The sequence below is a fragment of the Mchenga conophoros genome, linkage group LG15 (assembly GCF_057382185.1).
Source record: "Mchenga conophoros isolate Kocher_MC1m ecotype Shallow Benthic linkage group LG15, M_conophoros_male_GT1.1, whole genome shotgun sequence".
In the NCBI taxonomy this organism is placed as follows: Eukaryota; Metazoa; Chordata; class Actinopteri; order Cichliformes; family Cichlidae; genus Mchenga; species Mchenga conophoros.
In genome coordinates, this window is record NC_140540.1 from 11220331 (window position 1) to 11237635 (window position 17305).

At 39.7% G+C, this 17305-nt stretch overlaps 1 protein-coding gene across 2 annotated transcripts in view; it reads right to left on the minus strand.

Moving 5' to 3' along the window:
- Nucleotides 1–17305, minus strand: part of mettl24 (methyltransferase like 24) — a 39370-nt gene that overhangs the window by 14569 nt on the left and 7496 nt on the right. Inside the window, exon 2 of one of the 2 annotated variants that reach the window (XM_085246645.1) lies at nucleotides 3699–3797. The exons of the other annotated variant lie outside the window; for it this stretch is intronic. Coding sequence (XP_085102771.1) covers nucleotides 3699–3797 — 99 coding nt within the window. The remainder of the gene's footprint in view (nucleotides 1–3698; nucleotides 3798–17305) is intronic. 2 annotated transcript variants of the gene reach the window in all.

The window sequence follows — 17305 nt, forward strand, 5'->3', positions numbered from 1 at the left end:
CTATTTAAACCAATTCTTACATATTGAACATTCTCCACAATGTCCGTCATCGTTAATGCGTTCGAGTTGAAAGCGTTTATCTGCATACAATGCACTGTGGAAAATTAAATGCGAAATCACTCTTGATTATTTTGCCACTTCACATCTAAAGACATATCAGTTGCATTGAGCTGCTGAGAGCTGAACAAAGCTACAAAGAATACTGAGCTGTAAAACCGAGAACATTCACTGAGCGTGAATGAGAAGTTCATTCTTATTGTTGATAAGCTAATCAGAAATTGATCCCACGCTCCTGCTGCCTTATTCTTTCACACTATTATTAGTAGTATTATTAATATTTTTTATATAGACTTACTCTTATCTGTGCATGAACACGTGAAAGCTGCTGACTGGTATTGATTGGACAGTTGTGTCGCAGGCCATCTCTCTTAGTAACAGTTCCACCAGGCACTATGTCAGTCAGCATTACAGCAGAGGATGCTGCTATCCCCACACCAGCTCCCTCCACCCTCGCCTGTCACTGTCAATGACAGACAGTTCCCTTCCACAGCTCCTCACAAACACACACTTGTACACACATGCTCACAAGATCTCTTTCTCTCTGTTCCTGTCCTTGTCCCTTCCTTCCTCACGCACAAAAATCCAAAAGTACCTAAACACACACACACGCACATCCCAGCACTAATTCATAATGAACTAAATTTCTGCTTTGTGAAAGACAGACTGAGTGATGCTTAGTCATTTGGAGATTGGTACTCTGTGCTCTGGCTATGTTGTGTGAGGGATAAAGATAAGATGTTGATTTGTCTCCAAGCCAATTTACTGCAATAGAAAAACACACACACGCACACACACGCACACACACGCACACACAAACTACATGAGTTCAAAGAATGCCTCCATCGTAGAGACAAAGATTTTCCAACCTTCCAACCAGAATTCCAACCTTTCTCAGTTCCTTTTTATATTTTTCCTTTTTTCCTTCTTCTTATTATTATGATGCAAAACATCTTCATTGATTTGTAGTAATTAATACTGATGCAGTCCAAGGAGCAAACCACAACAACTCATTGATTAGATCTGAATAGAGGGGCTGTGAGCTCCATCTGTATAGTAATCAATAGAGTAATGAATTAGTTGCTTACTGTCAGGGCAAGAAAAATGTTTTGGCTATGCTGAATGTGAAAGAGATGCCAGTGCAGCTCAATCATGGGCTAAGAGATGCAGTCTTATTTTTTTTTTAAAAAGCAGCCAAAGGTATGTGTCTCATGGCTTAACTACTTTATTTATTTTTGCCTCAAACTCTAGTCTTAGATTTGCATTCAGTGTCAGGTTAATTTTTGCTTTGAGGACAGAAAATGTGATTAAGAGTTAAAGATGATTAATCCCCCAATCGATGGTGCTTGCACTGCATCATTAAGCACAGCCAATATCGCAAATAAGAAATAAATAGTAAATATAAAGCACATTATGTCACAGTAATAATTGAATAGGGCTTTAATAGTGGACATCAGGAAGGTGTAGGCAAGCTATAAAGCATCAGAAGTAAAAGTACTTATTCTCGATTTAAATATTTCCCTTAAGAGTTAAACGATCAATATGCATCATAGTCTATTAAAAATCACATGTTTGCATTATGGCTGTCCTGTCATGACCAGATATCTAAAAATAATATTAAAAGTGCTTTTAATGAGCTCAGAAAACAGACCTAGACCTCAATTAAAAAAATTATATTAGAAAATATTCATAAAAACAAAAAGAACCAACAGGGGGTCGATCAGGTTACCTACTAATCAGAAGGTTGGTGGTTTGATCCCTGGCTGCTCCAGTAAGCATGCCAAATATCCCCGGGCAAGATACTAACCCCAAGTTGCTCTCCAACGCATCCATCAGTGTATGCATGTGTGTGAATGTTAAATAAAAAGCACTTGTATAGAAACAGCATAGAAAACAGCTTGTGAGAATGAGTGTGAATGGTGTATAAAGTGCTTTGAGCGCTCAGGTAGAGTAGTAAAGCACTATATAGGGAGTGCAGAATTATTAGTCAAGTTGTATTTCTGAGGAATAATTTTATTATTGAACAACAACCATGTTCTCAATGAACCCAAAAAACTCATTAATATCAAATGATGAGTTTTTGGAAGTAGTTTTTAGTTTGGTTTTAGTTTTAGCTATTTTAGGGGGATATCTGTGTGTGCAGGTGACTATTACTGTGCATAATTATTAGGCAACTTAACAAAAAACAAATATATACCCATTTCAATTATTTATTTTTACCAGTGACACCAATATAACATCTCCACATTCACAAATATACATTTCTGACATTCAAAAACAAAACAAAAACAAATCAGCGACCAATATAGCCACCTTTCTTTGCAAGGACACTCAAAAGCCTGCCATCCATGGATTCTGTCAGTGTTTTGATCTGTTCACCATCAACATTGCGTGCAGCAGCAACCACAGCCTCCCTGACACTGTTCAGAGAGGTGTACTGTTTTCCCTCCTTGTAAATCTCACATTTGATGATGGACCACAGGTTCTCAATGGGGTTCAGATCAGGTGAACAAGGAGGCCATGTCATTAGTTTTTCTTCTTTTATACCCTTTCTTGCCAGCCACGCTGTGGAGTACTTGGATGCGTGTGATGGAGCATTGTCCTGCATGAAAATCATGTTTTTCTTGAAGGATGCAGACTTCTTCGTGTACCACTGCTTAAAGGTGTCTTCCAGAAACTGGCAGTAGGACTGGGAGTTGAGCTTGACTCCATCCTCAACCCGAAAAGGCCCCACAAGCTCATCTTTGATGATACCAGCCCAAACCAGTACTCCACCTCCACCTTGCTGGCGTCTGAGTCGGACTGGAGCTCTCTGCCCTTTACCAATCCAGCCACGGGCCCATCCATCTGGCCCATCAAGACTCACTCTCATTTCATCAGTCCATAAAACCTTAGAAAAACCAGTCTTGAGATATTTCTTGGCCCAGTCTTGACGTTTCAGCTTGTGTGTCTTGTTCAGTGGTGGTCCTCTTTCAGCCTTTCTTACCTTGGCCATGTCTCTGAGTATTGCACACCTTGTGCTTTTGGGCACTCCAGTGATGTTGCAGCTCTGAAATATGGCCAAACTGGTGGCAAGTGGCATCTTGGCAGCTGCACGCTTGACTTTTCTCAGTTCATGGGCAGTTATTTTGCACCTTGGTTTTTCCACACGCTTCTTGCGACCCTGTTGACTATTTTGAATGAAACGCTTGATTGTTCGATGATCACGCTTCAGAAGCTTTGCAATTTTGAGACTGCTGCATCCCTCTGCAAGATATCTCACTATTTTTGACTTTTCTGAGCCTGTCAAGTCCTTCTTTTGACCCATTTTGCCAAAGGAAAGGACGTTGCCTAATAATTATGCACACCTGATAGAGGGTGTTGATGTCATTAGACCACACCCCTTCTCATTACAGAGATGCACATCACCTAATATGCTTAATTGGTAGTAGGCTTTCGAGCCTATACAGCTTGGAGTAAGACAACATGCATGAAGAGAATGATGTGGACAAAATACTCATTTGCCTAATAATTCTGCACTCCCTGTATAAGAACCAGTCCATTTACACTTAATCTGTCAGTGGTTTTAATGTTGGCATTTTAAATGAATAATAATCAAAAATACATTTCGGTAGCAAATGAAATTTAAAAAAAAATCTCACTTGCTGAGTTGTGATGTAGCTGAGGAACCTTTTAGCTTCATCCTCCAGTGACTGACTCTCACTGGCCCAGGGCTCCAGGTCTATATGCCACCGTGGAGTCTGAATAGGGGAACATACGCATATACATGAACAGTTACAATGGAAATAATATGAAAATGAGCAACTCACTAACATCAAAGTAGGCCACTCACAAGAAATCCAGTGCAAGGACAACAATAAAGGGAGCTTTATTCTTTCAGGTATTATAACCCTCTTGTGTATAGCCACTGATAGAACTAGGTCACAGTGTGCTCTGAGGAAAATTTCCCCCACACACACGTGTTAGCGACAAACAGCTAAAGTTCATTTCTGTTGTTATTTTAGTAAAATGGGGACTGCTAGCCTATTTACTCACGTGTATGCTTTGCTGGAAGGTATGGATTGAGCTTTGTTTGAAAGTGGAAGAATAAGATCTTAGACCCCTTCATCAGGGGGCTTTAGCAGCTTTAGCTCTGTGCTGCATTCCTGAAACGTGGCAGAACCTTGCTTTAAAGCCTGCTTCCATGCTACAGGAATGCGCCTGTTTGTGATTAGAGGAGGGTTAAAGAGTATGCAGTACAGAGGGCGACAGAGACGGCTCTGTGATGATGTATTCGTTGCTTGTACAATCATTTCTTGGGTCAAACACCACAGCCAAGTGTTCATTAGCAGCCCTGGAACAAATTATCTGCTGTGGTTTGATGAGAGTGCACGTCCCTGCCTAGGGCGCTCCTGTGTATGGGCACTGCAGTTTATTTCATAATTTCCCATAGCTGTGCAAATTAGATTAGGCTGTCTTTACTGACAAGATCGTGTTTAGGTTTGTTGCTGTGGACACGTGTGGCATGGTTCTCTCATGGTTAACGTGGCCTCAACACAGAGGACTATAACTAAGACATTTGACACTTTCACTAACTGATCCTTCTTTTAATCTTCATTGCACATGTACACACACTAGAGCTTATACATATATTTAAAAAAATATATACTTGAGTCTATACAGTGCACACTTTGCTTGACTTTTTACAGGTCTGTACGTAACCCCACACCACTCTGCTAATATGTTATCTGACAACACCATATGTGTTATTTTCTTCTCCACTGAGGCAGATCCTGGACCTGCCAACACACAAAAAATCTGCTTTTGCTTTAATGGCTGCAGAGCTTGATCCACACGACACTTTTCAGTGTTTGGCATCAAGCCTTCAATCGATTTACAGAGTGTCAAAACATCCGAATGCTTGCCTTGCCTCAACCCATCCGTTCTTTTCTCTGCTTCCTTTTATATCATGGCTTCTGTTTTCTTTTGTCTTTCTCGGTCTTCTAATATCCTGTTGCTCTTTTCATTGCCTGTTTTTTCTTTCTTCTAACATCCTGTGTCCCCATTGATTTTTTACTTCTGCTTTCTGCTGGTCTCTATCACTGACCTCAGCTTCGTAGTTAAAAAGGCACTCAGGACCCACAGACACTCACCGGCCACTTTGTTAAGGCCAGAGGTCAGAGGTGAACAGCCAGACTCCTTCGAGCTGTTAAGAAAGTAGTAGTGACCACTTGTTACAAACAGTGCACATGACATCAAACCTTGAAGGCGACTGGCTACTGTAGCAGAAGACCACACTGGGTCACACTTCTATCAGCTAAGAACAGGAAGCTACGGCTAAAGTTTGCGTTTCCTTTCCAAAATTGCACAAAAAAAGATTAGAAAAATGCTGCCTGCACGAGTCTCAATATCTGATGCAGTATTTGGATCAGAAATTGGTGTAAACATCATGAAAGCATGAATCCATCCGCATTAGTATTAAAGATTCAGGCTGGTGATGTATGTGTGTAATGGCTCATTAGTACAAGTTAAGCATTTATGAAATGCCACATCCTACATCCTGAGTATTAATGCTGAAAATGTCCATCTCTAATACATGTTTATATAAAGAAAAATGCGATAACAGACACTGAAAACAGAACAGGTTTTGTTTTTAAAATCTGTATGTGTATCAAGCACAGAAGAGATCATTATCTGACAAATATGCTTGCGCATTATGAGATAATTTGAGTGCTATAGTGGCAGCTATGAGTGATGGGTTGAAGATTCGAAGAGTCAAGGTAAATAGTCATATTGGCATTAAACCCATGGTAAAGCATATGTCTGAAGTGTCTTGAACATAAACTGGTTAATTGGTATAGTCATATATTTACTTCTGGACAAAACATCTCCAGTGGAAATATGCAGCTTCTCAACAAAAAGAGCTCAATTCAATAAATTTAAAGCTATTTAAGCATAAACCATCATCATTAATGTACAGCAGGGCTGCACAGATTTTGTGTTTATTTAATATCAGATGCTATGAGTGTTAACAATCATTGGGCTGTCTGTCTTTTGATTTTTAACTCGTGGAGTATTTGTTGTTTAGATTCCACCATATAATTTTAACTCAGGCCATAAAAAAAAATCTCTCTGGCAAAGCCCCCAGTCTGACAAACAGCCCCTGACAAAAAGAAGAAAATAAAATGCCACTTCTAATCAACATTGTTCCTAAACTGCAGTATTGACGCCAGGAGGGTTTTACAGAGACAGAAAGACGGCATTTGAAGTACATTTACACGTGTACAAATAACATCTACCTTTCTGCATCCCGGGGACTCCCAGAGCTCTCTGTCTGTGAGCTGCCCTTTTCATCTCCTTACCCAGTCCTCCCTGAACAACTCAGCTGTCAGGCCCCATACATCACCCTGGTACAGGTTGGGACTAGGGTACTGATCAGAGGGCAGATATCTGGGACAATGAAGTCTCTGGGAGGTTGCAGTATGTGCTGTAAGCTGCGGTTGAATAGAAATGGAAGAGGAAAAGGACAATGGGAGGTTCCAAAGTGCTCACACAAGCACGAGTGATCCAGCACTTTACAGCAGAGAAGAAATGGAAATATTTGGAAGCATTTGCCAAGGGAGGAGGTGTCTGTCAAAGATTTTATGGCTACTTTGAGACTTTATGGCAGTGCTGGACTGGAATAGCCAGCCTGACTTGTACAGTGCAAGTTTAAATCTAGTGTGTTTATACTTCCCTCAGAAGTTAAAATGATTTTTGCCTTAATGGGAAATTAAAATAAATTCAATCTTTAATCAATAGGCTTAAAGTGCAAAATAGAGACTATGGGTTTGTGCAGGTTCTACACTGTGCATACCTATCAGGATTTTTTTTTCCAACTGGTGATTATTGCTGAGCAGTGATGCGATTAGTGCTAAACTATGTGTTCAGTCAAGCAACAACAAGTCATCAGCACCTAAGGTAGACAGAGAGAACATCACTCATCAGCGATGCAGCCTTAGTCCTGTGAAATTAGACATAATTCTGTCCTCAGCAAGAGATTTTAAGGTTGTTGCCTTTACATAGATGACATGGTCAGTGGAAATGAATTAAATAGGGGGTTCGTTAATCTGAAAAAAAAAAATGTACATGAAACATTATAACAAGAAAAGCATGTCTATTGAGGAAAGCAGCAGCCGAAATACAATTACAGCGTCCGATTAAGTGTGTGAACTGAGTGAGGTTGAAGCATCAGGTGAATTGGAAGTGCTGAAAACACTTAAAGATTCAGTTTTACCCTCGAGCACTGAAACGAGTGGAAATGTCTGCGTAAGTGTAAGTGATGAATTAAGGTTGAAGGGTGAGTTAGAGTGGAGGAGCTGAGAGAAATTAGTGTCAGTTCAAGTGTGTCAGCCAAACTTTGTCAGTGGAATGACAACAGGAACTGTAAAGCTTTCCAGAGGCTTGCTGCGGAAAGTCTGAATTTAAAGAAAAAAAAAGATTTCTCACAAAATATTTCAAAGTATGTGGCAGCTGAAATTAAAATCAAGAAGCATTTAAGACATTAAATAAAAATGATGAAGGAGACTGCTTGCCGATTTCGGTGTGAGAGCTCAGTTAAGTTGAAGTATCACTTCAATTAAAAATCCAATGAAATGGTGGAAGAAGTGCTGATATGTGCTTCAGTTTAAGCCTGGCGAGCCGCATGAAGCTGAAGCACAAATGCTGAGACAAGCAGAAGTATCAGATCAGATTTAGCTAAACTTCAGCTGCTGACAGGAGATGAACATGCAGGTATAAAAAAACTAATACGTATTGTTGATCTTTGAAGTTAGAACTAAAAGTATATGCAGAACACACATTTTTATTTTTATCACCATAAAATCCCAGAAAATGTTCCAAGAAAATTCTACTTTTCCCTGGCAGGTAGGAAAACCAAACCCCTGGTATGGAAGAGAAGCTGCAGGAAGGGTTTGTGGTCACGGGAGTAGTGACTATGGAAACAAAATGATTTGAGTACATAAAGTAAAGACTGAGCTCTCTGGCAAAAAATGAGCAGCATTAATTTAAAAGAGCACCTTGCCTGCTGCTAACCAGGTGGGTGGGAAATACTTTACTTTAGGGTTTTTGGCAGTCATTGGCACAGATAGCAGGAAGACGGGATATCTTTAAATGTCAGCAAATTCTGGATGAAAATGTCATGCACTCAAATAATGAAACAGATCCGAGACATACCCGAAACACCATCACTGGCAGCTTTTATTATGAGGTGCTCAAATATCTGCACAAACTACAGTTAATGTTTACACTTTCCATGAAATAAAGATTTGAGGGGTTTTTGTATTTCCTTCTTCTTGCGTTAACCCCCCATCCACCAAAAAAAAAAAAAAAAAAAAAAAAAAATCAAACAAAGATGGAATTTGCCCTTCTCCACAGCCTGGGAGCTGGGTGTGTTATTGGATCGGTGCCTCTCAGCCTGGGAGAGAGGTGTGAGCAGCCAGGCCAAGCATGAATAATCCCTTGGGGAGAACAGGATGGATGGGTGAACAAGAGATGACTGGATAAAGCAAGAGAGGACTGTCTGCCAGAACAATGAAGGCGGTAAAAAAGAATGGAGAGGTGGGAGGTAAATAACATTGGGTGGAGCTGACAACAAACACACAAATTGTGGAAAAATGAAAAAAAAGGATGAGTTACACTTTTTTTTTTTTTTTTAATTGCCTTTACAACAAGAATGAATTAAGTCTGTGTATGTAGCGATCGCTGACAGTGTGGGCAGAGTGTCTGAGAGGACACGGCACAATCACCACTTGGATAAACAAATTCTCATTAGTGTATCAAATGTCATGCAGGACCAAGCCACAGGTGGGTTGGGTCTGCCTATTTCGAAAACATAAGGTGTCAGAGTGAATGCTGCCAAGTCACTCCTATCCACTGGTAGAGTGCCAGGGTGGCTGAGTGTCAGACCTGCTGCTCATTTTAAGCTATTGCTCTCATCAGAGTCCAGACACTTCAGAAAAATATCACCAGGCTGTACAGTTAGGAGGTCAAAGCTTTTAGTTCAACAGCATGTGGACTGTTTTTTAACACCATGAACTGTCCTAAAGTTCAAAAAATGGTCTTTGACGAGGTGTATTTTTCTGACAGCTTGGACGGAAACCCAACAGTATCCAATGGCAAGCGAAGGTCAAGACGTGAAACGGGCAAGTGGGCAGACAGAGAATCTGCGGTTTAATGAAACAGCTGGTGGCTGATTCACATTAACCTCCCTCTGTTTCTGAGTGGGTGGTGAACCCAGGTGTGAGATCATATCAGAGATTTATGTCCCACAGGGTTGTGTTAATGTGGTTCAGGGAAAATGCAGAAAGATTCTGATTTTTAATGGTGTTGTAAACACTGGTGCAATGCAACATTTATCACACGACGAAGCTTGATTTCTTTTAAATTAAAATCTGTAACTACTATGAAGCCTGTTACTAAAGACAAACAAATCTACATAGTACACACATGACTTCAGTAGCAGATGGGGACATTTCTGAGAGTGAAAAATAGTTTCCCCTTCCAGATTTCTTAGGGTTTTGGTTTTTTTTGGACATTTGTGACACTTACATGTTTTAGTTAATAAAGCAAATGTTAATTTTACGCAAAGACAAACCCAAGTAAATATAGTTTTTGATGATGAAAACTTATCCAACCATACCTGGCCCTATGTGAAAAAAGGCTAAACCTCATAATGGTATACTCACTTTTCGTTTTTACGCCAGATTCAAAGAGTTTAACTTTTATCTCGTCAGTTCATAGACTATTTTCTTGCTGATCATCAAGATGTTTTTTGGGGGGGGGGTTTGCAAAATGACCCCTTATGTTCTCTTTAGTCAACTGTTTTCACCATGGAACTTTCCCATAGACTCTATTTATACACAATCTCTTTCTTATTGTTCAATAATGAACACTGAGCTTAACTGACATAACCGAGGCCTGCACTTGTCTCGGTTAAGCTGGTATAGAGTGTAAGATATGTACATTAGTAGATCCCACATGCTGATTTTAATTTGAGATACAATGAATTCTGATCCTACGGTCTTACGTACATTGCTGCTAATTGTAATGGTCGGATTCCATAGGTATCCATGTATACTTGGGTTATTTAGAGGAGATGGACGGCCAAAATTATTATATTAAGAGCAAAATCAATCATCTATTTACAGAACTGATAGTCTTTCAATACGACGTGACTGTTCTGAATGGTATATAGAGGATAATCTCAAAGAATGATCCTCACTAAGCTCTATCATTCTGACTAATCTGGGATATTGTGAGACTTGGATATAGACCATATACAGTCATCTCTATTCCTCTGGCAGGCCCGGCTCATCGGCCAATCCCAGCTCACTGACAGCGTACAGTGAGAGACAGGGAGGGTATAACAGAATTAAAGTGGAGGATTACACTGATCTTTTTTAATAAAGGCAGTAATCTCAGAAGACTTGAGCCTTCATCTCGAAGGCAGTGGAAGGCTGCAGAGGAGTGGAGGGATACTCGAGGAGGAGGAGGGCTGAAGCAAAGCGTTTGGATGAATGACGAAGAGAAAGCAAGAAATTGGAGGTTGAGGCACAGACGGTGAGGAGGGAACGTGAAGATCGTCTTTGTATCTACGCTGTTTCTCATTTGCAGAAGTCTACGAAGCCACATCTGGAATGCGTTTACTGTAAAAGAGAGACTGTAACGTATGAATCATGTGGGTGAAAAAGAGAGAAGCTCTAACTGGAATACAATGCACCCGGTCGATCCCAGAAAACTGTTTTGCTTGACTTTGAGGTTTTGCATTCATGCGCAACACAATGTGTTACATCACAGATATTGCTGCTGGCAGCAGAATTAACCGCCCCCGTGCTGTAGACCAAAGCTGGTCGAACACCGGCACATGTCCATTTTGACTCTGCATTTTGTCATCAATTGCATGGCAGCAGCATTTTGTGTCCGTCTAGTTTAAACCGAAACATATCTGCAAGCAGCACCCAAGTGTTTTGGGTAACAAAGAGCTACATTTCCTTTTTTGCAGGTGTATCACAAGCACACTCAATAAACTGTGCTGGATCCATGAGTCTTTGCAGCCTTGAATTTCAGGAGTAACATAGCAGGAGAATAAATAACAGAAATTGAACTTAACTAGTTATATAAAGCATCAGTTCACCAAGACATAAAAGAACAGGATAGTTTCCTTTAAGTGTCGAGGAACAATGTTAGAAAACCTATCAAGAACTCGGTTGCGATTGCTGACCATTTTCAGCTCAATATTTGCAACTCTGAATGGGAAAGGAGAAATCGAGGCACTCCACAACAAGAGCTTGTCGCTTTGCCATTAAAGCTCAATCTTTTTCAAAGCCACAGCGGCTGTTAGAGAAAGGAAAGGCAGTGGTGTCTGACTTGGTTTGATAGATTCCTATCAGCCAATTGTGGTTTCCAGTTAACACTCAGCACATCCACCGGGTTAAGAAGCGGCTCTTGTCAGAACAGAAGCTGATCACTGTCCTCCCTATTTCATGTACACACACAAGCGTGCATATTTGAGACCTGTGTGTGGTTTGTGCAGTCGTTTGGCTTGTCATGACACATGCTATTAACTTCTATAGGAACCGGCTGTTGCCTTGGAAACGCCTTCCAGTCACATCATGGTAATTTTGCTCATGCATGCATTCATAAACTCAACACAGGTATAGGTGCTCCCATGGACTGAAATATTTCATATATAGCTATTTCGCATAATAGAAAAAAAACAGAGTGACACTGCTGAAAATACCCCGTCTTCTGTCTGGATTGTGTTATGTTTGAATTGGGCCCTCTTGGCCAGCATCTCAGGAGACAGATGGGGCCTCATTGTTTGCAGTTACAATCTCTTTGTGTGCGTGTCTGTGTGTGTGTGCGTGTATGTGAGGCGATCTTCCTGGACAATATCCTAGATCTGAGATTTATGTTTGATGTCTGGTTGGGAAGAGCAGAGGGAGCATGCTGAGCACCATATGACACTTTCTTCCGAAGATGGAGTTGGAAAAAAAACCCAAAAAACAAACAAACAGGGAAACTAAGACAGACACATGGAGGCAGCAGTTTCCACTCTTGGCTCTTCCTCATTTTCTTTCTTCCTTTATTCATCTATTAGTCCGTTTGTGTCTTTTGTGTAAATAATTGCAGTATAGAAATGAAAAAAAAAAAAGATGGCTATATCATATAGCAGTATACAGATATCTTGAGCTACCCCTCATTTCATCATCCTTTCTTATTAAAATACAAAATAGTACAAAGATTTTTTGACATTAACATGTGCAAACATACATGGAAATGTTGCATATGAGGCAAAAACAGACTTTGAAAGTTAGCCAACGTTTTTTCTGTTCTAAGTCAAATTGATCCCTCATTTCTTCAAGAATATAGAGGTTTGGGCTCTGAGGGGGGCAGTTCATGACTGATAGTTTGCCATTGTGTGTTTTTCTACCTGAATATAGTTTTACTTGAGTGGCAGTTTGTTTGGGATCAATGTCATACTGAAAGTTGAAATTGTTTCCCTTTTTTACGAATGGCTTGTTTACAGCCATCTACTGTTTGAAGAAGAGTAGATACTTCTGAACCTTTAGTTGATGTATCTTTCAGACCCTCTCTCAGGTTGGACAGGCTGGATTTTTTCCCTGTTTTTAAAGGACAGGACTTTCAGATATTTTTCATCTTCTCTAGTTTTTTAGGTCTGACACTCTTGTGTCCTTCACATGTGCAGTTTCCTAATTTTTTTTAAGTACACACTGCACATAATGCTGAGATATTAAAGATTTTTTTGGCTAATAATGCTTTGGGAATCAGTTTGTTGGAGCAAAAATAATATATTTGTCAAAATGTGTTATCCTTGGCATCTTTCATGGATTCGACTAAAGACATAGGAACAAATTTTGTTTCTGCAACAGGAATTCTCTTTTTAAGCAATAAAGTTTTTTCTTTGTCAAGTTGTCTGTTATGTCTAGACACAACACTTTTTGTGCTTGAATGGTTCATATATGTAAAATGGCTTAAGGAGCAAACGAAATTCCTCGAAAATGGTCAGGTACAAGGACTGGACTGAAAATGAGTGAAAAAGCAGCCAATGACCAAAGACAGCCTGTGAGACCTCCAGAAAGCCTGGAGAACTATTGCTCAGGGAGACCACTTTACCTCTTACTCCTTGACAGCACTGTAAAAAATGTGATTATACTTCAACAAGAGATTCACTGGTGTCTAAAAAGTTGATGTTCTCTCTTGCATAGAACATGGGGTGGCTCAAGACTTTTGCACAGGGCTGTAATTTTAACGATAATCCTTTTTGTGATATTCATGTATAATTGTTTTTTTTTCCTTTGTGTTTCCCATTCTCATTCTCATTTCACATTTGTTTGTCATTAACATAACTTTTATAGAGTGAAAGACTTTAAGGCAGAAACTTCCTTTCCAAACAGAGATAGCACCGATTTAAATGAGTCTCAAAGCAGCTGCATTCTCTTTAAATGATTGTTCTTGAGGTTCATTGGCCTTCTCTGCTGCTGAGTGGTGTCTGCTGCCATATTAGCATGGTGCTACTGAAATTTCTGCTTCATTAACAAGCAAGTGTTTTGCTGACATTCTAAGCACTGCTAGCTTGAAAGCTGAATTCACAACCTGTGTGTGCATGCATTCATAGATGGGCATTGAAGGTGAGCAGCAAAGATGGGAGTGAGGGTGTCCAGTTTCAGAGGTCAATGCACTTATTCATGACGGTTTGGATGGAGGCTGAGAACTTTCTGGAATGTTCCAGACAAGTCTGAAGGGAGTATTGTGCGATCAGGACATTGGACTCAGATCCTGACACTGAACGCCCTCTGTCCTCCATTGGGCGTCTTTGTGTGATGGCAGCTAGCACACAAAGCAGACTCACTGTAACATAAAGTGCACTGAGTGATTTGTGACTTTCCTCCAGCAACATGTGGTTGGAGGTTGGGTTTGTACAAAATAACACATTTAAAAGTTGAGAGTGAAAGCTCCCAGCTGTTATCTTAACAGTTTGACAAATCAAAAGAGTATTAATATAGCCTTGGCTGCACTAGGCCATGTGCTCTCAGTTGTTTCTCATGGTTTAAAAAAAAAGTGCAGATAGCTTGCTCATGAAAGTAAAATAGTCATATTTCTATAAACTCTTAAGAAAATAGGTAATTGATTATCTGAAAGCTCTCTTTGTGCTCTCCCTGACATAACTTGGCACAACCACGTAGTAGCTTGTTTTCTTTTGGCTGGACTTTGATACTAATCTCATATTGAGGAAAAAAAAGCTACGTGCCTGTCTAGAGCTGTTTGTTTTTCTAGGGGATGGTCTACGCATAATCTGTGCTGCAATGTCACTGCAGCAATATGATCCAAAAGTTGAGAAAATCAAAGGTTTTGTATGTCTAAACATATTTACACCCCTTTCTGTGATTTTTCTGCCTGCGGTTAATGCACAACTTCCTATGTAGCCTGCTTGTGAGGTGCTTGTGATCCTGCGGTAAAAGCGGATTATTCTGCTTGTGCTGTTCTCTAAGAAAGATCACTTAAATAAAGTCGGTTTTGCACTCAGTGTGGCAAATGCAAACCTGAAATGCCACAGCAGTGCGCTTGCAAGTTTCAATGAATTAACAACAAAACCTAGATGCTTTCTTAAAAGTTTATAGTTTGCAGATGCATTTGCTTTGCATTTGACTTTATAAATATTCGACTTTAGTTTAGTCAATTGCCCCCCCCCCCAAAAAAAAGAACAAGTTTCAAATTGTGAGTTTAGATTGGTGAAAAACACTAAACAAACAAAAAGATTTATGATTAAATCTTTGCTTTGTAAAGTGACTAAGTGAAGATAGTGTCTGCATAGCCTTTACTCAATACATTATTTATGCACAGTTCATCTGCAGAATTGCATGGCAATTGCATTATTTTTTTAAAAGTAATGCAGACTTGATGGTCACTTTGATGGAGTACACTCTGATGTAATGCTATAGGGTTTAGGTATAGGGTAGTAAATGTGCTAAAAACATACCAAGCCACTGGTATGGTTCTTTAAAGCTTCATAGACTGTGCATTAGTGATGTGTCGGTCGCAAACGAAACGGATCTTAGAGCCGACTCTTTGAAGTGAACGATGCGAGCCGTGTTTTTTTTCTTTTTCTTTCTCTCACCCTCTCTCTCGAACTTTTTTTTCCGCTTCACTCCGCACGCGAGCCTCGTGCTTTGCGCTGGGAAGAGGGGGGAGGGCCGGTAGTTACACTCGCAGTAGCACAGGAACAGAGCCGGAGGGAAAGAGAGAGAAAGAGAGCCAGGGACAACAACGTCACATTAGAAAGGTATAGTAATCATCCACAACTATTTTCAGTTGCGGATGATAAAGGATTCAGAAAGTTTATTCATGCAGGCCCATATGACAGAGAATGTCCATCCATCCATTTGCTTCCGCTTATCCTTTTCAGGGTCGCGGGGGGCGCTGGAGCCTATCCCAGCTGTCATAGGGCGAGAGGCAGGGTACACCCTGGACAGGTCGCCAGTCTGTCGCAGGGCTGACAGAGAATGTGTATCTTCTTTTTGTTTTCAAATTTTTTCATATTTATATTTGATTGTGTTGTGGTTTGCAGTGTTTTGTGTTGTTTCACTTTAAATTTGTTTAAAAGGAAAAAGCTGAAAATTTAAATAGTTAAAAGTTGAAATGTAAATAGTTGGTTTTTGTATTATATGATTGATTTATTACATTTTATGTGGAGTGAATAAATAAAAGTATATTTACGATGGCCCCTAGAGACAAAGCACGTACAAACTCCGAAGCACGTACAAACACAACAGAATGCTCCAGGATGCTAGGGGGCAGTGTTGAGCTTTTTGTTACCTAGTGGCTACACTAGCCAGGAAGTACCAATAACTGGATTTGGTGTGTGGTAGTAACAGGTAAATGGTTTTTTTTTTAATTATTTGAATATATATGAGTGCTTGTGTATAAATACACAAACAATACACATATGCTTTCAATTGTGTAATTTAAGTGATCTAGGTAGCTCTGTTTTGGAAGTTCAGTTAACGCTAGAAATGCATTTTGGAGTTTGTACGTGCCTTGTCCCCAAGGGCCACTGCATATATTCATATATAAACATATATAAATAAAACCACTTTTTTTTTTTACATTAGTAACTCCTTTTGTGCATAATTTTATATTGTTGTTGATAATAAATTAATTAAAGCAACACAACAACCTGAGTTGCCGGTTGGGAGCCGAAAGAGTCCTGTTATAAAGCTTGTCTTTTTAGTGAGCCGAGCCAAAAGAGCCGGTTCTCTAAAAAGAGCCGGAAATCCCATCACTACTGTGCATACTGAGAAGTTTCTCAGGCACTTTTATCTATATTTATATTTATTTTTGGCAGGTGTGTCAGATTAGCTAAAGTTTATATTGACATTTCTGACAAGTGACTGAAGAGAAAAATAAAGCTCTCTTATTAAACATAAGAAAATGTACAGTGACTACTCAGCTCATGTGTTACAAATTTGTCATTATAAGATTATATACGTTTTTGTGGAGTTCATATAGAGATGTAAATATTTTATCTGCAACATGCAGTGTTGCTAATGGATATGGAATTTTTAGCTTAAGACCAGGCAGGTAATGTACCAGCTTTCTTAGCACTTAGTTCTTGTGACTGCTTAGTTCTCTGAGCATCTCAGTTGGTGCTTAAGGGTGCCAGTGATCTGACTTGAGTCACACCTTTGGGATTATACAAGGTCAACCTCTTTTCTTCTTTTCAGCAGTCTTTTATCTTGCTCTCTCTGTCTGCAGAGGCAAATCTTTCAGTTTTCCGTGACATAAGGAAGGTCATCGGGTGTCTGCTTAAGAAAATCTACTGGGACCTGATACCGCCTGGCAGAGATTGAAGCAGGATTGCTTTTTCTGTTCTCACTTTATCCTAACTCTGAACTAATCAATGCTCAGAAGCATAGTGTTCATTGATAATCAAGCTGTTACCCATTTGAACAAAAGTAATTAAAAATTGCCTTGCAATGAATGAATTTGTGTCTCAGCTAATTAAAAGGATCATTTGAATTAAACTGGAGACTGCTTTGGCTTGTTGGTTGTTTTTGAATATTATAATTATAGGTTTTGAGGCCATATAGTAGCGTTTATTCTATTCCTACAGACAACAAGCATGTAGTTTGCAATTTTGATCATCTTTCACTTTAGTGGTTTGATTTACTCTCATGAGAAAAAGTTTGACACGATCACTGTTTTTGTC